Source organism: Cupressus sempervirens, chromosome 2 (assembly GCF_028749045.1).
Source record: "Cupressus sempervirens isolate cs-2001-9-10 chromosome 2, ASM2874904v1, whole genome shotgun sequence".
Classification (NCBI taxonomy): domain Eukaryota; kingdom Viridiplantae; phylum Streptophyta; class Pinopsida; order Cupressales; family Cupressaceae; genus Cupressus; species Cupressus sempervirens.
In genome coordinates this window covers 743,159,549-743,183,538 of record NC_143119.1, presented here as the reverse complement: position 1 = coordinate 743,183,538, position 23,990 = coordinate 743,159,549, and the positions used below count along the sequence as shown (strand labels likewise).

The following is a 23,990-nucleotide window of genomic DNA, read 5'->3' as shown; positions in this document are numbered from 1 at the left end:
AGTAATGCAGACACAAATTTAATTCATTAAAAATTGAAATGTAAAAGCTGTTTGAAGAGCAGTTTCCAGTTGATACGCGTCTAAATATGATTAGGCGTAAAATTAGCAGCACTATTCTCACTGGATAGCGCTACCATCTCGGATTAAAAATAGTTTTTCAATTGTAAGAAAATGATTGGACGAAGAACAAGTGTTCTAGGCATTTCGACCACCCAAAATAAGTTGTGTTTGTCGTGTGATTATTTTCAGCCGCGTAGATGGTTTCAGTTATGAAAATCTGGCAATTGCGATGAACTTTATTTCATTATCCGACGCTCAAATTTGTGGCCCTGAATCCGGAGAAGTGAGGGTTGTTCGCTGCCTCAATTTGGCGCAAGATATGTCTCAATTTTCCGGTAAGCCCTCTCAGAGCCCTTGACTGTTTTTTTGTCCCAATTCATGAGAATTTCAAAATAGCTAGCTCGCCTTGTCGCCCTGTCTGTCTCGAAGCTCTGCAAATGTGGCGAAGTCTGTATTTGTGGAAAAATCGAAGATTAAATTATGAGGTTTTTTTGCTTTATTTTATTTTGTGGTCTAACTTCCTGACTTCCTTGTTGTAATAGGGTCTTAACGTTTGAAAATGCTCAGAAATGTCAATTATCTATAGAAAGATCTTAGTTGATTATTATAGCTAAATTATTATCTATGGAGATTTCAAAGGTCGACTTTGTCTGGCTGAACTTCTGCCCCCATTCAACTGATAGGTTATTCTAAATTTGTAACTGTCGAAATCTCAAATATCAAATTTGTACGAGAAATTTTCCGTTTGACAGAAAAACTCTTCATTCAAATTTCAAAGATCAAATTATGCACAACAGCTGCCCTAAGTTGTAAACTCGTCTAATAGGATCTACATTTAGTAGATTAATGCAGGAAAAAAATTTAATCTGTGAAAATATCAAAGATCAAAGTATGTACGAGAATTGTTCAATTCAATAAAAGTGACAGTCTCTCCTGACATAAGTTCATTCGTGTTATAACGTTTAGAAGTTGGGACACAAATTTGAGAATATTTTTAGCGGTGAAAATCGCATAGATCAGATTTTGGGACTTATTTTACTTGATTGAAATTAAGCAGTCATAAAAGGATCGAAGAGCCTATTTAGTCTGTAACCATTTTGTTAGGTTTTTGGAAAATTGAATTCTAGCTGTGTTTTTTAATTTTTATTTAGTTTTTAAACAGTTAAATGAGGTTTCTATTAGTGCCCTCTCCCAGTAAAGAGAAACTGCATATGATAACCATTGGAAAAAATGTGGAAGGAACCAAGATATTCAAAAGGATACAAAAACTGGATGCCTGTCTTGCTAGAAAGAGAACTAACGAAAACTTCCTTGATCTTACGTGCAAATCCTCACATAGGCCAGCTCAGCTAGAGCAACCTCATCATCTGTAGGAATCTTCTAGATGAAATTAAGGTCTTCATTCTTATCTGTTGTAAACCATGATTAATCCGCTTAGCCTAAACTCTGGAGGGTTATGCTAATGTCTTCATTGTAATCTGTTGTAAGCCAAGATAAATCTGCTTATTGTAAACTCTGGAGGGGTATGCTAAAATTTGGAGGGGAAATTGTAGGTTGGAAAAATGATTTCTTTTGTGTGAGTGGGTTCTTCTTCCAAAACTTGTCTTAAGTTCCACTCATCCAGATCATCACTAAATTTAGCAGTTGGCAGAGAATGGAGATTGGTCTATCTCAGTGTTAGCCAACATATGACGATTATATTGTATCAATGTGTACCCAAAAGTAATTACTAAATTATTCAAGTCAAAATATCTACAAAAGTGTCAGGCTTCATCTAAGATGATGTTCAATGTCTGTTCTTGTAGTAGTTCTTCAAACCATTGACCCCCAAAAGTCAGTGCCCTTCAACCTCCACTATTTTGAAACTAGCAGTAGCCAATTTGATCCCTTCTACAGCAGCCAAAGCTTTCACTTCACTATTTTATTTGGAAGCTAAAAAGAAGGAAGCCCAACATTACACCTGTTCTGGCCAGGCTTGAGTTACCTCTAGGTGCACCATCAAAATTTCATTTTATAGCAGTCAATTAGGCAGTATCCTTTTGAAGATTGTATCTGCGATAAAGATCTTTATTTCTGATTTTTCTATATGTCGGAATTGGGAAAATACCTCTGTTTTGCATCAACAACTAGAGAAGATATCTATGATGATATTTCTGTCATACTTAGTGAGCACAATGTGGCATTCAATGTGTGCTAGGTGTTGCACTCTTAATATTTGACTTTTACCATATGAAGAGACATGCGATATGCAAGGAGTCATGCATTTGGAAATATGAAGAGACTTGTTTTTGGAAATTGATGAGACCTTTGGTTGTGATATGAAGAGTCTCTCAATTACATGTGTGTGCGCGCGCGCGTGAAATTGCTTTGTGTGCGATGTATTGTATCAAGTTGAAAGTACAGTATTTGAGCTTCTATTATTAATAAAAGAGATATTTTTCTGGTGTGGCTGGGTTTTTCCCCTCAAGTTGGAGGGTTGTCCAAGGATAAATGTGTTGTGTCTTTTTGTGCCTATTTTTTGTTCTTTTCTTTATTGCTGGCTATCATTATTTCTAGGCGAAACATCAACATGGTATTAGAGCCTCATCAGATAACAGCAATAAAGGGGTATCTATTGTGCTTTAATTTGTATATCTGTTTAAATTGCTTGAGTATCTTGTAGACAATTTGTAGTATTGAAGATCAATTCTAGATGTGAAATATATCTTATCATTTTGATGATTATTCCTACAATATTGGTATCGCATATCGAGTCCTCCTGTCTTTGCCATCCGATGGCTCTATTTAGTTGCTCTTGTTGTGCTTCGCCAATATTTGAAGTATTCTTCTGTCATTTTGTATTGTAAAGTATCTTGGTCTTCTATTTGTATATTTCATTTATTTCGTCACTTTTGTTATCGTGTTCTTGGGTTCATATTTGAGTTCTGTGTTTTTCTATTTGTGTTCTCCATTGTGTTGTGCTCCTAGTATTGATGTCATGGAATATTATGTTTTGAGCCTTTGTGGACTGTGTGCTTCATATTTATAGAGCATTTTTTCCTATACTCTTTAAATATTATTCTTATGACTTGTCGCCTTCCTTGTTCAATTTGTATAGTGGCGGTCTTTCATCTTCCACGTGTTTGTGAGTTTTGTAATGAACAAAGGTTTATGAATGGGTGCTATAGGTGATTGGAAAGAAATGGATCAGAGAGATAGGATGTTCAATGACACGGAGAAGAGTCTAGAGTTTAAGTCGGTTGCAAGCATAGTGAGCAGAAGGGTGGCTAGTGTATATGAGCAATGTTAGTATGCTAATAGAAACCAAATTTAAATAAAGCTTTTACAAACTAAACAAAATTCATTGACTTCAAGATAGACTAAGATGAGCTCTCAATTGAGAATATGAGCCATTAATGGACTCTCTCAATAAGAAGCTCTCTTGTTGAGTGGCTTTGTCTAAATAGATAGGATGTATGCTCAAGCTTATGCTTCAAAAATGGCTTCAAATGGAGTTGGAATTTGGGTGTGAGTGTATGGTTTTGATGTAAAATGGCTTCTTAAAATGGCATTATGACTTTACTTCATGGATTGTGTTATTTTGCAAAGGGGAAGGATCCAATTTATAAGCAAGAGGCTTGAGGGATTGAGGGCTAAGATGCAAGGATGGGAAAAAGCTCATGGAGGGCTCAGATTGCATGAGAAGAGAGCACACGGATTGTGCTTCCTTACAACCAATTAGGGAGTGACACATGTCACAGGGTGAGAGGATGGAGGAAAGGGGAAGGATGAGTCAACGAAGGAGGCTCAAGGGATAAAATCTTCATAAAGACCTTCATAATGGCTTGTAAGAGCAATAAAAGGGCTTGGAAGAGTCATTTATGGCCTAGTGGGCTTCATAAAGTTTTATGGTTGAGATATTTTGAGGGAGATGAGAGCAATTTCGACTTGGGCTTGATTAGGAGGGTTTTAAGCTTGCTTAGGATTGTGCAAATGATTAGAGGATGGATTAGGATGGTTTAGGATTAGCTTAGGGATAGGCAAGTGGATGGCATTTAATGAGGGTGGGTGAAGGAGGAGATATTTGTTAACTTTGGCTTGGGTTAGTAAATCTTAACCCATGTTTAGGGAATGTGACAAGGTTAGGAGGGGATTAGGATTAGGTTTAAAGACATCTTCTAGAAGAGTCTAGACTTTGGATGAGGATAAAGACTTTTTAGAATAGTCTAGAATTTCTTAGGATGAGGATGAAGACTTTCTAGAAGAGTCTAGAACTTCTTAGGATGAGGATAAATTAGATTTTTAGGAAATAAATAAAGTTTTATTTATTTCAAGGGTTTGGGTTGAGGAGATATTTATTAAAACTTTTTTAATAAACATGAGGATTAATATTTAATCTTAATTAAATATTTTGAGTTGGGATTAGGGGTAGGAAATGATGTGATTAACTTTTAATCAAAATTAAAGAAGGATTAGAAGATTTTGGAAGAGGTTAGTGGTCTTAAGGAAATTGGCCAAGTTTTGGGCAAAAAATAATTTATTTATTTATTTTGGATTTTTTGGTCAATTTATTAATTAAATAATTAATAAATAAGGAAATAATGTTTAAATAAGATTTAAACATTTTTGGGAGGGATTCCTTAATTAAATATTTTAATTAAGATAAAGAGATTTAATGGCATAAAAATAAATAAATTAATTAAATAATTAATTAATTAATAAATGATGATGTCATCAGGAATTTTTCAGAAAATAAAAATACTTTATTTTCTAAAGGTTTTTAGGTGTCTACATTTTGCCCCTCTTTGATGTGATGCCGCAAGTGGCATGACATCAAAGATAAGAAAATAAGATGCCCAAGGCTAGAGCAAAAGAGGAGAAAGCGAGGCTCGATGACTTCTTGAAAAGTACAAGAATCCGAGATGAGCAAAAAGACTTAGATTGGCTTAAGAGAAGAGGTTTAGTTAGTTCAAACTCTCACTACGGGAGAATGATAAAGAGAGAATCAGAGGCACAAGAGGAAGCAAGCTTAAGATCTCAGGGATTGCAGAGGATGAAGGAGCGGAGTGCTATAAAAGGAATCTAGGATGGGGAGATGGATGAGGGGACTAAAAAACTGATGCAACAGGATTTCAAAGAGTTAGATTGGCGGAAGATGGGTTTCGGAGATCCCTAGGACTAGGATTGTGGATCTCGAAAGATGAGGCTTGGTGGATCCCTAAGACTAGGATTGTGGATCCCTAAAGCTAAAGGTGAGGAGTGATTCAAAGAGATACTGATGCATAAGCTGGGGTAGGAGAGACGGATGCTGGATATGGATGGGGGATATTGGAGATGAAGGGAAACCATTGAAGCTTTTTTTTTGAGCAAGGGGATACTTCAAAGAGAAGTACCACGAGGTAGTTGAGCACTAGATTTGCTATAGGACTGTTGGTTAATTGCCAAGGTTACCAAGAACATCAAGGCCGTGTCACCAACCGTCCAAAGGATTGACAGACTGACTCGAAACAAACACACAAGGATTGCCCCAGCATCACACATGAAGCCTGGAGGAAACAGTGTGGAACCGACATTGGGTAACCCACAAGCAAAAAAGAAACAAACGAAAGACTTGATCAAAACCGTACGCTCAGAGTGCCCCATTCGTAGCATACCATGATATGGAAGATCGTGGCAACCTTGAGGAGGGAACAAAAAGATTGCTTGGAAAAGATACTTCAAGATCCAAAAGGGAAGATTCCAAATCAAAAGAAAGTGAAAATCCAAAAGAGAACCGTTTGCCAACGAGATGGGTAGGACGAGGTACTAACAGACCAAGATCAGACATGACGAAAGCTATATCCTACAAGGATCTATCGCAGAGCACCTAAGCTGATGGATCTGGGTGAGTGATGCGTTTGGCAAGCTGAACTAAGAAGGATAACACTTTGGTGACAGAAGATCTAGCTAAAGGATGCATTGGAATAGCTAACCAAGATGTCCGATGTGTGCAAGATGCTGATCAAGGATAAACTGACAGGAAAGATGGATAGATACAATGGTACTAAGCTAAAGAGGATGTACAAGCTGACAGACCAAGATATTTACAAGCGGGCTAATCAAGATATGGTACAAGCCAACAGACCAATGATAGGTATGATACAGATGGATAAAAAGCTCAGGATGAGAGGATAGCGGGATGGTTCGATATTGTGCAAGATGCGAAAGCTAAGGGTGGGGTGATAGCGAAAGATATGGATTTGGCAGGATGCATCCAATGATGATGAGAGATTTTGTGACCAAGGATAGCTAGAGGAGCAGGATGAGATGGCTGGATAGGATGGTAGATAGCTAGGATTATGATGGATATAAAGAGATGACATTGGGTTTGCATGAGGATAGCCTAGAGCTAGATACCAATGACAAGGGAGGATGGACAAGACAAGATCTCCAAGGAATATAGTGCCCCCAATCAAAAGATAACATGGGGAAGAAGGTCTTATGATGGATGTGATAGGATTGAAGCTAGGATGGAAAAAGCTGAAGGGGCTAGGGAGATGGATGATAGCTGAGATGGTTGGCTGAAGTTGCAGGAGATAAGTGGATGGTGTGAGATGGAAGATGGAGGGTGGAGGATAGGTGGATAGATTGGAAGATGGAGTTGGATGTCAAGAGATGACCAAAAGCATGAGGGTGATAGGCTAAGCTGGGGATGGCGGGATTACGCATGACGCTTGTTTGCCAAGTTTTCATCATGGTACTTGTCCAAGGCGCTTGAATTGCCAAGTTTTCACCAGTGGACTCTTTATTTTTCTTTATTATTTTTTTGACTTGTTGACTTTGGACTTAGTTGGAATGATTTTGGCTTTCTTCAGCTATTTTTGGCTCATAGATGTTGGTAGGATGGATGAGAAAGGATTGGATTGAACAAGTGGAATGGTGGGTGGGAGTTTGACAGATAATGGATGCAAAGACATAAGGCTTGTGGGTAAATGGATGAGGAAAATGGAAAGATCATCATTGGCACACACCTTGAGAGGTGATAAAGTAGTGGGAAAGATGGTTTTGAGCGAGGTTGAGGAGAAAATGGAGGAAGAGAAAGATAAGGACTAAAAGTAGAGTTGGAAGATGGAGGGTGGGAAATTTAGGATAAGAAGCATATGGACTAAGAGTGGATTGGGGGGATGAAGGATGCTTATATGGGGATTTGGATGAAGGATGGATGGATGAGGCTTTTTGAGTAGCATGAATGGATGCCAATTGAGATTTTTCTTTGAGATGCATTTCTTTTATGAGCATCTTGGGTATCCACATGATTTTTGACTTTTTTAGCTTGGGCTTTTGTGGCCTCTTGACTTTTTCTTTGATTGGGATTAAATGTTTCTTGTTTTGAACATGTATTTTAGAAGGGACATGTTGAGACTTGGATTTTTGTGGATTTTTGGATTTATGCTTTTGTATTTTGGCATCCAATATGCTTCTATTAGCCATGGGATGGGAACAAGAGCATGGAGGGGATAATTGATGGAGTGATAGGGTTTAAAGGTTGGAAGGGATTCAAGGGTGAGTGCCTTTGATGATCTAGCTGGTGGATTTGAGGGGATGGAAGGATAGATTGGAACATAGGATATGGATGGATATAATTGCCCAAAATGGATGGAAACGGCGAAGGTGTAGGTCCCAAAATAGATGGAGGGGATAAAGGATTCATATTAGGTATGTAAGGACCCAAAATGGATGGAAGGGGTGTGGGATTTAGATAAGGGATATATGGACCCAAAATGGAGGGTTGCAGATAAGAAGTAGGATGAGGGCCCAAAATAGATGCGGAATAAGATGGATGGGAACTTTGGGGTGGAGATGGAAGGACTTGGGACCATGCAGGAATAGCGGGGATACCAACATCTAGAAATACATTTTCATTTCTTTTTTCAATATGATGTTCATTATTTGGAACACAAGATGTGAGTCCATTACTAGTTGAAGGAGTTGGAGCTTCGGATATGATAATTAGTTCTTCTTCGATGGATCTATCATCATGGATTATGGGAGATGTATGATCATGAAGCAGAGGAGATGGGAGGATACGATCTTGAGTTGGGTGGGCTGAGGGAAAGGGATCTTGAGATGGAGTAAGTAAGATGGTAGGATTTAGATATGGAGGGGATGGTAAAAGTGGATCATGTAGGGGAATAAGTGGGATGGCGAGATTTGCTGTTCTGTCGGAGGATATTTCAACATGCTTTTGGACAAGATCTTGACAGGAATGGATGGGAGTGGATGCATGAGGTTCATTATATGGGATTTGGATAATGCTTGGAGGAGGAGATGTGGATGGGAGTTGGAGCGATTCAATGGGTGGTGGGAATTTGATGCTTGCGAGAAGTGGAAGGATTTTAAGCAATTTGATGGATGGTATGGGGATGATAGCTATGGGAGATGGGGGTGATATTATAGATGGGGAAGCTTCATCACTGACTACTTCACATGGTTGGATTAGATGACATGGCTTATCAACTGTTGGAGGCGGCTTTTCTTGTATTTCCTCTAGGAAATTCCTTGGAGACCCGTGTATCGGAGGTGGAGGTGGTGGATTGATAGGAATAGCTGGTGTGATGAGGATGGAAGATTGGAAGCTTGGTTGATTGGGTGATGGAGGAGAAGCTGGGATATCAGATGGCATGACTAGATAGTTTGGAATGACTCTTGGATTTTGGGGGATGGTTGGTGGAAGGCCTCTAAGGCTCTCAAGATACCCGTCATAGTCAACAAGATTTTCATCATCATTGGAATAGGATGTAGCGGGAGAAAGGACAATACGACCAAACACATCATGATAGGTTTGGGATTTCATGTTTTGATGATGAGTTGGAAGGGGATGGGGTCTTGCATATGGATGAACACGGAAGCTCATGGTTGGATTTGGATTAAGCCTAGATTTTGGATTGGTTGATGAAAGATTTCCTAGGGAGAGTCAAAGCTGCATGACAGACCTAAGGAGGATTGGCTAGAGATTTTTGGCTTTCTTGTGGATGGAAGACTTCAAGGGCATGCTATTAAAAAGTGAGAGTTTTGCTTTCCTATGCGCTGGATTGGTGGAGATTGTGTCAACTTAAGGATAGACTAATGATCCTATGGGCATGACACGAGATTGACCACTTGTGGATCCCAACCTTCAGCTCAAGGTGATGAGGGATAACAAGTGACAAAGCTAGATTACCCTAGACAAAGCTCTGTCAAAGAGATAACCTTGGTGAGGTTGGTGGATTGGTCGGATTGATTGGATAGCAAATTCTAGCAGAATGACAACAACTCTCTAAAGGCTTGGGTGTGATTTTGGATTGGGTTGCTAGCTGGCTGGGGGGGATGATTTGGAGAGACTTTGGATTTGGGATTGTTCTAAAGCAAGGAACTAGATAGATTCGGTTGCAACGGGGGAGCTTGGATGATTTTCTGATGAGGCAGTGACTACGCTAAGTATGCCTTGAGCTGGGAGATTTTTGCTTTTTTGGGATTTTGACCAAAGTTGGCAAACATTCATTCAAAAGCTATGAACAAACAAGCAGACAAAAATTTGGAGCAAGCACGTCAAACACACCAACATCCTAGGAAGCTTTCTACAAGGATGAAATTTGTTATAGCTAGGGAGTCCTCGATATACGCAAGGTACATGAGGCCCAAATCCGTAGATGAAACCAAAAAGATTTCACACAGCTGAGAGGAGCGGTAACCCACTTCTCTTTCACTTCTCAAGGGTATAAGGTTCCTTGAGGCTTAGCTCGAGTGACAAAATCTTGATTCCAAGAGAGGTGTCTTTGGATTCACCTCCCGATTTTTATACTCCGCCGGTTGGCTGGAGTTGAGGTCGTCCCAAGGGGTGATGAAATCCCCAAGCAGGCCTCCTAAAAAGTGTAAAACAAGACCACATACATGATCTTGGGCTTTAAAAGACACGTGTTTATTCCAATTGATGATTTAGATTTTGTAAGCTATGATTGAAGACACTTGTGATTATGGCATACAATGTTCATTCCAATTTGACAGCATCGTCAGCATAATGGAAGTCGAGAGATCATCAACATAAGAAATGCGAGCGTCATTGAAAATGCGTCAAAACCATGGGATGTTCATTGATTGTTAGGCATTCAAGATTGAGTGTGAGTTTGTTTTAAGCCCCAAAACAAAAATATGTGAAACTCGATTTGTCAAGTGCGCGCCCGGAGGCCCTCCACGTCAAGAGTTGTTCAATTTTTATGCCCAAATGAAGTGTTAGCGAGACTAATGCGCATTCAAGGAATTTTTTAACTTAGAAAAACCACTAAAAACCCAAGTGAGTGGAGTTTAATTTGCGTGGAGCACTTAACACCCTCTTAGGTGGACCCATCCCCATAGATGGCGCTGAGATTGCAACCAATGGTCAAATTGATGGGTGATTAAAGAGGGTGAGTCCAACGACAAACTCACTCAAAGCGTTTTTATTTGTTTTTATAACTTAAAAGATTACAAAAATGTAGATTCTTTTTATGCTCCAAAAGATGATTATTTGATCAATGGCATTCAAGATTGGATTTTTTGTTTTAATCATGCATTTATAAAAAAAAAAAACTTGATTTTAATCCATGACACTCAAGAGTGATTTTAGCAACATGCATTCAAAGACAAGTGATTAAACATTCAAGTTTTTTTCTTTGAGCATTCAAGATTGAGATTTTGTGTGTTGTTTTAAGAACTTTGAAGTGCTTTGTTTTAACCTTAGATCATTCAAGATTGTTTTGGACTCAAAAGTGAAAATGACTCTTTGGACTTTGCTTTTCATTCAAGATTTTGTGTTCTAGTTTGCATGTTTTAAGCCCAAAAATGATATTCTTAGATTGTTTTGATGCATGAAAAACCTAAGAAACATTCAAGATTTTGCAACAAGACATTTGTTTGGAACAAATAACAAAGCTTTTAGGACAATTTTTGGCAACCATTTAGGACTCTTAGTTTTCATGAGATTTTTAAAAGGACTTTAAAATATTTGCAAATAAGGTTCATTTTATCTTTGATTGATGTTTTGAGTTTGATTTAGATTTTAGTGTGCACTTAGTGTTGATTTTGAACCTTTTGAAATGGAAACTTGAAGTTTTTTTTAAATTTCCAAAAATGAAGTGTTCCTAACTTTGCATGAATGCATCTAAAACCTTGATGTTGCAAGGATGCAAATGATTAGATTGGTTTAGTTTCACTTGTTAAAAGTTTTTTTTTTTTTGCAAATTTTTAATTTTTTAATGAATTTAAGTATGATTTGGGGGTTCATTTTAAGCACTAAAAAGAAGTGTGTATGATTTTGCTTCCTTAAAAAAAAATGGCCAAGATCTCCCACAAGAAGAAGAAGAAGAAGCAGATGGAATAAGAAGAATATAGACAAGAAGAGGAAGAAGAATTCCAAGTGCTTTGTCCACCTATAAGCATGAAAAATCTGCAAATACTATGAGATAGACTATGATTTCCTTTGTCTTCTTCATACTCATGTGGACCTACAAAACCAATTTATACAATCCTACCAATCACAAAAACAAACAAAATTAGCCAAAATTAGCAAATGACATACAAAACTTGACTAAAAAAGCCAATGAAGATGACCCATGCGGGGTCCCACCGGGTGTGCCAAAATGTATATGAGCAATGTTAGTATGCTAATAGAAACCAAATTTAAATAAAACTTCTACAAACTAAACAAAATTCATAAACTTCAAGATAGACTAAGATGAGCTCTCAATTGAGAATATGAGCCATTAATGGACTCTCTCAATAAGAAGCTCTCTTGTTGAGTGGCTTTGTCTAAATAGATAGGATGTATGCTCAAGCTTATGCTTCAAAAATGGCTTCAAATGGAGTTGGAATTTGGGTGTGAGTGTATGGTTTTGATGTAAAATGGCTTCTTAAAATGGCATTATGACTTTACTTCATGGATTGTGTTATTTTGCAAAGGGGAAGGATCCAATTTATAAGCAAGAGGCTTGAGGGATTGAGGGCTAAGATGCAAGGATAGGAAAAAGCTCATGGAGGGCTCAGATTGCATGAGAAGAGAGCACACGGATTGTGCTTCCTTACAGCCAATCAGGGAGTGACACATGTCACAGGGTGAGAGGATGGAGGAAAGGGGAAGGATGAGTCAACGAAGGAGGCTCAAGGGATAAAATCTTCATAAAGACCCTCATAATGGCTTGTAAGAGCAATAAAAGGGCTTGGAAGAGTCATTTATGGCCTAGTGGGCTTCATAAAGTTTTATGGTTGAGATATTTTGAGGGAGATGAGAGCAATTTCGACTTGGGCTTGATTAGGAGGGTTTTAAGCTTGCTTAGGATTGTGCAAATGATTAGAGGATGGATTAGGATGGTTTAGGATTAGCTTAGGGATAGGCAAGTGGATGGCATTTAATGAGGGTGGGTGAAGGAGGAGATATTTGTTAACTTTGGCTTGGGTTAGTAAATCTTAACCCATGTTTAGGGAATGTGACAAGGTTAGGAGGGGATTAGGATTAGGTTTAAAGACATCTTCTAGAAGAGTCTAGACTTTGGATGAGGATAAAGACTTTCTAGAATAGTCTAGAATTTCCTAGGATGAGGATGAAGACTTTCTAAAAGAGTCTAGAACTTTTTAGGATGAGGATAAATTAGATTTTTAGGAAATAAATAAAGTTTTATTTATTTCAAGGGTTTGGGTTGAGGAGATATTTATTAAAACTTTTTTAATAAACATGAGGATTAATATTTAATCTTAATTAAATATTTTGAGTTGGGATTAGGGGTAGGAAATGATGGGATTAGCCTTTAATCAAAATTAAAGAAGGATTAGAAGATTTTGGAAGAGGTTAGTGGTCTTAAGGAAATTGGCCAAGTTTTGGGCAAAAAATAATTTATTTATTTATTTTGGGTTTTTTGGTCAATTTATTAATTAAATAATTAATAAATAAGGAAATAATGTTTAAATAAGATTTAAACATTTTTGGGAGGGATTCTTTAATGAAATATTTTAATTAAGATAAAGGGATTTAATGGCATAAAAATAAATAAATAAATTAAATAATTAATTAATTAATAAATGATGATGTCATCAGAAATTTTTCAGAAAATAAAAATACTTTATTTTCTAAAGATTTTTAGGTGTCTACAGCTAGGAGCGTCCGGGGGGTAGTGGTGGTGAGCTGGTACGATGGCTAAAGTGGAGCACAACATGCCCCTGCTTGGTCTCCAACGCTTTCTTCACCTCATGAGCAACTACGGCCTCACCTTTGACATTGTTGGAGGGATCTTTGCCTTCTTCGACTAGGTTGTCCAACACCTCCCAGGCAAGCATAATTTCTAGAATAATGCCATTGGTGGCCTTGTTGTCGACTCTTTTGTCTTGGGATTGAGAGGATATTCTTAGGAAATAATTGTTCCTCATATCGAATCGCTATGAGTTTAAATTGAATCAAAATTTCACAAAATTTGAAGATACAACTTCAAATTGACAATTCTAATATCACTGTGCAAAGGCTCAAAATTGCTCTTGCTTATCTTTATGGCGTTACACCCGACTTGAACTTGTAGAATGTTGTGGCTGTCTTGGCAGCAAGGTATTTTCTTTGTCTGGACAATCTTTGTGATATGAGTGTGCATTTTTATTGTTGGCAATAAGGACTTCACACATCGGAGTGACCTTTTTACCGGGAGCATGCAAAGACTGTGAGGGATACTTGCTGGTCTTTTCTTTGCTCTCATGCCGCCAACAGAATTACTCCAATAAATGCTGATTTCAAGGGTTTTGAAGTCTTGGGTTTGGAAATTTGTGGCATGTGTGGGGATTGTAGTTTTGACAAAAGAGTGAACTCATTCTTAGGTCGTTCGTATTTGGTTTTGCTGAGAATATGTATCTTTCAACGTGAGAATGTTTTGTTGTAGAGCTGAGTTCTTGTGCATCCAAACTACAAAGAGATAATTGTTCAATGACAATATCTTGAATATTGATCATGAATTTTTGTTATTACACTAGGAACAGTGTTTTCTTTTAGCATTGATCTCTATATATCTCTTTACTATAGGTTAATTTTACGAGGTGGTAATCTCTCTTGGGTGTAGGACGAATCAATGGGATGATTAAAGATTATGTACGATGAAGTATGGCTCTGATACGACTGATGAAGTACGGCTCTGATACCACTGATGAAGTACTGCTCTGATACCACTTGATGAAGGTACGCTCTGATACCACTGACGAAGGGCCTACTCTGATACCACTAATGAAGGTACGCACTACCCTTACCAACTCATAACCAAAAATGCCACAAAATGGAGACAAGAAATGACAAAATACTTCCCAAGCAATTTTATTATACTTGAAAATCCTTAGCAATTACAATAACATTTCTACAAGATCTCTCAAGATCCAATCCAAATCCAAGCTAGTCCAACTCCACACTCTGGTAGAAACCTCTGAGATCTCAACTTGTGCTCGCAAGCCACCAAGCAACCTCCTTGTTTCTAAACTGCAGTCACTAGCTCTTCTCCAACTTTATCCAAGATCCAAGCGTAAACTGCCTCACATTCGGCGCTCTGTCTACACTCACAAGTCCATCACAATCCTGCTGTAAACTGCCTCACATTCGGCGCTCTGTCCACAGACTCAAGAAAACTCACTCTTCACTTCCTCCTTCTCTTTCACACTTTCCAAGTTTCCACTTCTCGAGCTTCCACTTCTAGAGCTTCTACTCCTTGAGCTTCTCCTTGAGCTTCCACTTCTCAAGCTACTCCTTGAGCTTCTACTCCTCGAGCTTCTCCAAGCTTGCTTTAGAAATGCTCATATGCCTTGCTTAAATAGGCACTTACCACCCAATACATGACTTATCCACAACTTTCTAGAATTCCTCCACAACCTTCTACAACTTCCATAACCTTCTACAATATTCATAACTTTCTACAATATTCATAACTTTCTAGAATTCTACCCACACACCTCGATAAATGGAATGACAACCATTTGTTTTTTATTTTTTTCTATTATGCCACCTATGCACCTCGAAAATAGAAATTTCTCCTTTTTCTTTCTTTTCTCCTTTTTCTCCTTTTTTTTTTATTATTTCTCCTCTAATTTTCGTCACTTTCTCTCTCCTCCACAATTTTTATTTTTATTTTTTTTTCCAATTTTTTTTTTTCAATTTTTAAATTTTTAAATTTTTTATTTCAATAATTTTCCATGCAAGATGCTCCTGCATCAATGTACGAAGTCATGCAGATTGTATGAGGACGCTGCTTGTAGTCTTCGATTGAAATGATGATACATATCTTCATTTAAAGAGGAAGATCATATATGGGAAATGATATTCAGAGGGAGACTTTTCAACTTCAGGAGGAGGTTATGTGAAAGAGGGAATTGTCTAATTCTTTGCAAGCTTATGTGGTAGTGTAAGTGCTAAAGCTCTGTGTTTGGTCAAATTGAAATCAACTATCTTATTGTGATGATCAAAGCTGTCTCTACTGAGAGGGAGTCTTTGTTGAGAGAATATCAACCATTCTTATATATGTTGTTAATGAGTTCTTCTTTATGGAGGATAAGGTTGAGGTGAAATCCCTCGTTACCGAGTTATTCTCTATGATAGAAGTTTGTGTTCAAATCCCTTGTCCTACCCTTTGTGAGTAGGCATGGCGGAATGCATTCTTCTCTAGAAGTCTGAGGTGAAAGCCCTTGTTCCACCCTTTGCGAGTAGGTATGGTGGACCATTCTCTACGAGTAGGCATGGTGGAAATACATTCTTCTTTGGGAAAAGTTTGAGGTAAAAGCTCTCGTTCCATCCTTTGCGAGTAGGTATGGTGGACTACCCTCTGCAAATAGGCATAGTGGAAGTAATATGTGTAATTCCATGAATTTAATTTTATGCGCTTCTAAATAATGTTATATTGAGCTAACAATGTGATGATAATTTATTATTGACATCTTTGGTTGCAGCTATGTGTGCCTGGCATACTAAAGATCTCTCTTGCTAAGAGGGAGTGTTGAAGATTGTAGCTGCAATAGAGATCTTTATCTGTGATTTTTCTATATGTTGAAACTGGGACAATACCTCTGTATTGCATCAACAACTAGAGAAGATATTTATGATGATATTTCCATCATATCAAGTAAGCACAATGTGGCATTCAATGTGTGCTATGTGTTGCACTCTTAGTATTTTACAGTTTATTATATGAAGAGACATGCGATATGTGAGGAGTCATGCGTTTGGAAATATGAAGAGGCTTGTTTTTGGAAATTGATGAGACCTTTGGTTGTGATATGAACAGTCTCTCAATTGTGTTTGTGTGATTGCTTTGTGTGCAAAAACTAGACAGATTTGTTCTGGGAAAACTTTCCTACTTGATGGAAATACCTGCCACACCTGAAAGATAGATTCTTTATTGGAAGCTCAAACTGAATACAGTACTCTCCAATTTAATCAGAGATAATCTAATCAAGGACTGTTAACAATCAATAACAGTATGCACTCAATAGTAGTCTGCCCCTTTAACCAGTTTGAGCATCACCTTTTATCAATAATAAAACATACAACTCTTATTAAATCTCACAGATTCTTAATATAAAAGAATAACACCACAAGGTGATCATGCATTGATCACCTACATAATGTCTAAATCGGGTATCTCAAGAAGGCAAACATGGTAATATATGTAGTAGACCCAGTAATAGCCTTTGGCAGAGATGACATATCACATCAACTGCCGCTAATTATACACACAAAGATCTCACCGATAAGGTCCCTTATCATGGGTATGTCCAATACTCACGCTGTACTGTGATATGTCATATATATGCTCTTTTTCTTGCTGAGGGTATATAATGAGAAGATATCCCTGAACCAAAAGGTTATGTGGTGGAAGGCAAAGAGTCAAGCGTTACAAAAGTAACTGCAACCATTAAAGAACAAACCGTTGACAATATTAAGAGCCACCTCAATGCCAATCATTGTGCTCACAAAGCATAGACATCCAGCTCAGCAGATAAGACGACGTATCTAATACGTCTTTGAGAAATAACAAAAATGCTCAAACACAATACAGGAGCGGCTCAAATACATTGCAGAGCAACAACTTGAACACAGTATGAGGGACTTATGGAGATTGGCAGTTGGAAACAAAAACAGAAGAATGTCGAGCCTCTTGCCAAAATGACAATGAATATGATAGAATCTCTGCAGGAAGAGAAGCAGCTCCCGATGAAATGAAGACTTTGTTGCTCTTAGATACACAGTTACTAATGAATTCTCATGCAGCTACCATAAACATTAACACAGTTTAGAGATTTTGTTGTTTAAAGCAGAAGCCAGCATTCTTGATCAGATAAAGAATATAGATTTTAAAAGTTTAATAACAGGAATTATATTATTTGATCAAGAGTGATGTCTTCAGCTTTAGTTTTATGGAAATGTTTTGTTTACACTAATGTGTTTTTTTTATTTTAAACTTTGGGTTTTGTTTGTAAGTTATATTTTTTTGAGGATAAAATTGAAATATTCAGTGCTACATGTCTCAGTACATTCTCTGTTTTCTTTTGAACATCTTAGACCTAACTTCTAGACTTATTCTTAAATTACACAGTCTTGAAGCTAGATTGATGTTCAGACCATAGTCGCAAAATGATCTTTGAAAATCTCAAAGATTTAATTGTTAAAATGGTTTTGTTCAATTAAGAAGAGCAATCTCTGTTCACATTCCTGGAAAAATCTGGTCTAATAAATTATTGTCATTTCTAAGTTTAAATTTGAACCGTGGTGCTACATTTTGGACATACTATATCCAATTCATTTGATTTCAGTAATTAGAAATTAGATAAATGTACCGAAATGTTTACCTGTAGGAATCTCAAATATCTTACTACAAGACTTCTCTTATTTCTTTGAGGATATATGTTTAAATTCAAGGATTTTTTTTTTTGCAAGGGAGCGTTTTTTAGTGGAGTTGAAAAATGGGCTCAGGTGCTGCATATTCTTTTGTCATTTTGAAGACAATTTGTAATAATGATTTCCATAGTCTTGGTTTCATGTGAAGCATATGCTTCCTATTGTTAAGTTACCGTTCCTGGATTTAGTTTGAATTGTGGATGAGTAAGATGGTGTTTGTTAGGAGTTGTCTAAAATCTGATTCAATATTTGACAGACTTAGCTATTTTGATCATTAAACAGAATGAACTCTTGGGCACAAAGATGTTTGTTGTAGTTCAGTGCATAACATTAGCAATTTAGTGACATCTGTTTTAAACTTTTTAGTCTACAATGATTTTGTGGTTTGTTTTGTTACTTCGAATCAAAGATTTGATAGGGTTTTTGTGTTGCAGAGGTGCTGAGGCAAGGATGATGTTTACTTATGTATTGACTACTGAGGTACATCAAATAAAAAATATTTTGTCAGATTGTTCTGCAGTCAATATTATGTGTGGTACTTTCCTTTGTAGACTTAGTGAATATGCTTTTTGGAGACAGACGGATCCTTGCATGAAATATTAGTATATCCAGTTCTGATCATTTTTGGACTAGCATCTAGAAGGAAATTCTTCTTGCTGGATGCGTGGCGCTGCTTAATACAATATTCACTCCATAGAGATCTTGTACCAATTCAATGAATCTTGATCTCATTCAGAACCTTTGGCTAATAAAATTTGTATCAAAACCAAAGCAGGATGCTGAAATCGAGACAGTCAACAGCCTCAGGTCATCAAATAACTTAAATGAAAATGGAGATAGCTGTAAGTCTCCTGGATTAGAGTTTGGCATCTGGGAACAATTTTGGTGCAGATGGGAATTCAAGAAAGTTGTCATTCCTAAGCCAGAAACTTGTGGTATGTTAAAAAAAAATGAGCCTAGTGAACATCCCAAAGAGGGATTCAGTGACTGGCATCTTCCCTGGAAACAGTTCTGGCAGAAACAGGAATTTGGAAAAGCTATTAACCCTAGGCCAGAACAACATGGCAATTTTAGAAAACCAGAGACTAATAATTATACAAAAGAGGAGGGATTTGGTGTTTGGTCACTTTCTTGGCCGGTAAGTCCTTTTGCAGCCACAAGCATCCTTAGACCAAGAAACAATAGCATTAATTGTAAGGGAAAATTAGAGATCAGGAAACCTCAACAGAATAGACGTCGGACCTTCAAGCTTGGTATTAGGGATGTTCCTTGGTGGATAAGTAAAAATGAAGTGGCAAGCATCTCCAGTACCAACAAAAGTAACTTTATTGGAAGAGTAGATAACAAGAACCAACAGGTTTTGTTTCCTTTTTGGGGGATAAATCAAGCTGACATAGCAAGGATCCACAAATTAGAAAGTAAGAACAATGCCAGCAAAATAGAGAACAGTAAGTTTAAAAGTGTCAAGTCTTGGTTTGACAAGTTAAATGTTTGGGATATATTGCAGTCAATAAGTCAAACTGAAACATTGAGTACCCCTAAATCCTATAATAATAAAAATGCTTCAAAAATAGAAAACAAGAGCCAACAAGATAGGTCTCAGTGGGTGGTTTTATCCTGGATAAATCAAAGTGAAGGAGCAACTATCCCTCGATCAGAAAAGAAGAGAAATGACAGAAACTCAGAGAACAGAAAGTCTCTTAAGGGTAGGGCTCTGAAAGATAGCTTTGGTGTTTGGGAGCTTTTCAGGCAGGAAGATGACACTCAAAGAGCGAGGCTTTTAAAACCAAATTGCAATAATAGAAAAATAGGGAGCAGCAAGCCAATTCTAGACTGGTCTTCCGAGGGCAGAAATGGTGTTTGGGAACTTTTCTGGCAAATTTATCGGCGGGAAAGAGGAGTCATCTCTGAATCAGAAAATGTTACCAAAAGAGAAAAATTAGAGACTATGAAGTCTCTGAATGACAGGTTTGGTGTCTGGAATGTTTTTTGGCAGATAAATCAAAATGAAACTGCGAGCAACTCTGGAGTAGAAAAAAATGGAATGATAGAGAACAATAAGCCTCTACAGGATCTGTTGAGAGTTTGGGAAAATGTCCAGCAAATAAAACTTCCATGGAATAAACAAGCTAAAAATGCTGAGACAAATAAGCTTGAATTTGAAACACTGGAATCTGGATGTACTGTTCCTAAATTCACCCCTTACATGGCCAGCATACCTTGGCATACAGGTCCTAGGGCTTTTCTTTCTCAGATGTTTCCTCGGTATGGTAATTATTGTGGACCCAACTGGTCCAGTGGGAAAGATAATGGTGGTCTTCTCTGGGATAAAAAACCCATTGATTGGCTAGACTATTGCTGTTACTGTCATGATATTGGCTATGACACACATGATCAAGCTGACATGTTGAAAGCAGATATCACTTTTCTTGAATGCTTGGAAAAATCTTGGGTGTCAAAGAATAAGTTTCCTCGTGCAGCCGAAGCCTATAGATCAATGTGTATAACAGGTATTTCTTCCATCTATTAGATGTTCTTTTCATTAGGTTAAAAAATGCAGCTACCTACAAAACCATGTAATTTCCTGACTAGTTAGAGATGTCTTGGAACAGGTCTTAAGACAGTACTTATACCCTACCGGCAGCAGCTTTTAAAGCAAATGCATGCAAACCGTATTTTGGCCCTTAAAATTAGTGGCTTGAATAGCAGAAGTACTGTGCAACGTCAGTGAATGCTATTGTGGGTGCAGTTTCCTCGGCAGATGATTTTTGAAGAAATATCACTGTTAAGGCAATCCCCTTACATTCGATGCCGATGTTATTTATGTAGCATACAGAGGAGGCCTTTGTGAAGGAAGGGAATTCTTAGACTGTTCACTGACCGTTTTTGGAGAAGTGCCGAGCACAGGCTGTCAGTGGATCTGTCTCTTTGGATGAAATTTCAATGGAAGCAAAAGGAATAGAAGAGCTTTATCTTGGGAAAGAAAAAGCTTGGATTTACATGATGCTTTCGTTCTGCGTTCATATTATTTCGATATTGTATTGTTGGCTCTGTATTGTGTAATTTTCATTTCTGTTTTGTGGTTGCATTTCGATGATACTTCATCTGAGCAGCATTGAAATCTGAAGAGGATAAAGTTCTCTTTATTACAGGCAGAAATATAATCCCTGGGATTCTTTGTACAGGTAAAGAGGATTAAATTGTTGATGCTTGAGATTCTGATTGTAGTGCAGTTCATTTATAAGGAGTATATTCTCAGCACAGTAAACTTGTATATATTGTCTTATAAATTGTATCCATAAAATCTTGTTCATATAGTTCCAGTATCAGTCCTATAAATTTATCTTTACTGTCCTATTTCCTATACTTCAAATTTATCTTTCTTGTTCCATCTTGTTAATTTTCTCAATGTTTATCATTTCAACGGCATATAGATGACACAACAGATCTTTTCCAGATTAGGAAATATAATTAGCTGTTGGAAAGTGATGAATTGTATTGGAATAACTGTATTTTATAAATTAAAGAAAGGTGGAGCATTGATGTTTGAAACTTTGAATACGAATTGCAATTCACAGCTTTAAATGTCAGCCATTACTTTCTAAGATGGAAGTCTTCAGGCAGAAAATAAATTTTCATATGAAAGGTAACTAAGTTGTCCAAAGGAAAAGGCAAAATAATGCACTAGAATCTGTTGGATGAGTGGAACTCTCTAGTGTATGGATCGAATGATAGACTGTTTGATGCTGGCCACCATGTTGCCCACCCAAGTATACATCTCGAATCCCTTCCTCTATGCTCTAACAGGCATAACAGGTAACTCGAGCAACATTTATTCCAAAAGAGGGGTATTTCTCAACTTTTATAGGCACGCCAGTAATATAAAACCATAGGATTTCAGGAATTCACTTCACTTGAAGGCTGAGAAAACAACTCAATGGTTGTAGAGATCAAATTCATATTACGGCAGACATCCAATTCAATTTTCTTCTCATGTCTTGAACTATTCCAAATATTTTCTCTATGTGGGCAACCTATTATTTTTGTAAATGGGGTGACAAATGAGGAGCATACAGGAGTTTTTATGCAGGCCTTTTTTCTGTATAGATTTCTCATTTTTTATGTCGTAGTATACCCCACCAATTAGAATTACCCAATACTTTTACATTTACTTGTACTTGAGCTCGTAAGACATACCATGTCTGGAATTCAAAATAGTAGTTTATTTGATTCAACATCATTACATTAAAATATGGAACATTTTTATAGTGGATTTGAACACAAGTCTCCATTATAGAAGTCCAATGCTTCACCAATTCAGTTCATCCCATTTAGCCATATTATGTTAAACCTTGAGGTATAGCTGATGGAGAACATGAGTGTGAACTTGGATCCCTTATATGGTCATACTCAACTGCATGTCAAGTTACCTTAATTGTGAGATACAGGAGCCTTAGCTGTATAACTAAATTGTCATAACTTCGACTCATACTTTGAGGTATCACCATGGTTACTACAAAGTGCTTGCTTGTGGGAATGAGACTATGTTTAGTATAAAATGCCGTATTCATTATCACTCACTTAAAATCTTTCAGATTTTTTCTTGAAGGTCTCTTTATGTAAGGGGATTGTTGAATTTACGAGGTCACATTATGCACTACAATCTAGTACCCAATGACTTTTCATCTAGACGTGCAAGTTCTTGTATATATATTTTCTTTCACCAAGTCTATTAAAATGTGACTTTTCATCTATTTACATATAGATAACACTCAAAGTAGACCTGGTCTAATGAACAATTATTAAAAGACTGACATATATTAGATATATTCATTATAGCCTATTATCTTCTTACCTTGTATCTTTGCAAGAAAATACTTTACGAATCTAGCGAAAATTGATTCTAGAAACAATGAAGTGTAAGCAATCTTTTTTTTTAACTATATGACAATATATTTAATTACTCATTTGTTGTAAATAGTATTCACCTAGCTCAATACAATGTATTTTTTAGACTTAAGGCTATAGTGATAAGTCCCTACCATTTTGGAGATGTTGTCAATCCCTAAATTGATATCTAGCATCACATGGATTGTAAATTGGTGTACATGCTAGGAGGTTTCAAGAAAAAGCTCTTCGCGTGTACTGTGATAGATAAAAAATACTCAAACTTGCAAATAGAAAAAAGTGAAACTCTAAGGACCCTACTCATTTAACTTCATTTACAATGGCATATAGATGTAATATTTTCATAATTTTACACCTTGTAAGAGGCAATTCCATGCCTCATTAAGGTTAATTCCCAAGTCAGTTAAATTTGTTGGCTTTTTATTATTGATGATCATCCCATGTTAAGTAAAATTTGTTTGTACTTGATATTTAAAGTTGGTCATCTTAGTAAAATTAGCATAATAATATATGGACCATCTTCCACAACCAACTAAAAATAAGATCAATAGGGTCATATCAATGTTAGGTTTGCTAAAAAATTAGGTATTACGTAACTAAATAGTACAACTTTGTAGATGATACCACACATCAATATTTGCATGAAGATGGAGGAGCAAAAAGTGGGCAAAAATGTAATTTAAGATATAATTAAACGTAAGATTAAGCCTAAAGATTTTTACCTTATGATGTAAAAAGATTAAGCCTAAAGATTTTTACCTTATGATGTAAAAAGATTAAGCCTAAAGATTTTTACCTTATGATGTCAATGTATTATTCTAATAAAAAATGGACTCAACCACAAGATTTTCATTTTTTTGAGTGTGAGTAATAAAATAGACTGAGCTTGAGCATGTTTTGTAAAATTGAAACTTGATCAACTTCGTAACTATATCTTTACAATTTTGCATAAAAGACAAGGTAAAGTTCTTCCATTATTTCAAGGTTAAAAATTTCATTGTATTTTCTATTTTTATTTAAGTGCATTTCTTATTTTTGCTTAATTTGGAAACCAAGACATCAAATCCTCAAACTCGAACCAAATGTGGAAGAGGAAGTACAAGAAAAACCCACAACATTTGAATCTTTCCCACACTTGCCATGAATC

The 23,990-nt window shown here is 36.8% G+C and overlaps 1 protein-coding gene across 2 annotated transcripts; it reads left to right on the top strand.

The window, feature by feature from the left end:
• Positions 1-225: 225 nt before the first annotated feature.
• Positions 226-21,252, top strand: LOC149575519 (Phospholipase A2 family protein). Of its 2 annotated transcripts, XM_089815279.1 has the most exons (4): positions 226-395; positions 18,370-18,415; positions 18,711-20,445; positions 20,548-21,252. In XM_089815279.1, exons 2-4 carry the CDS (start codon positions 18,386-18,388, stop codon positions 20,664-20,666), a joined length of 1,884 nt encoding a protein of 627 aa, XP_089671405.1. In that variant the 5' UTR covers positions 226-395; positions 18,370-18,385; the 3' UTR covers positions 20,667-21,252. The 2 variants fall into 2 exon arrangements, with proteins under 2 accessions (XP_089671405.1, XP_089671404.1); XM_089815278.1 differs by lacking the exons at positions 226-395; positions 18,370-18,415 and having other exon boundaries at positions 18,486-20,445.
• The last annotated feature ends 2,738 nt before the right edge of the window (positions 21,253-23,990 follow it).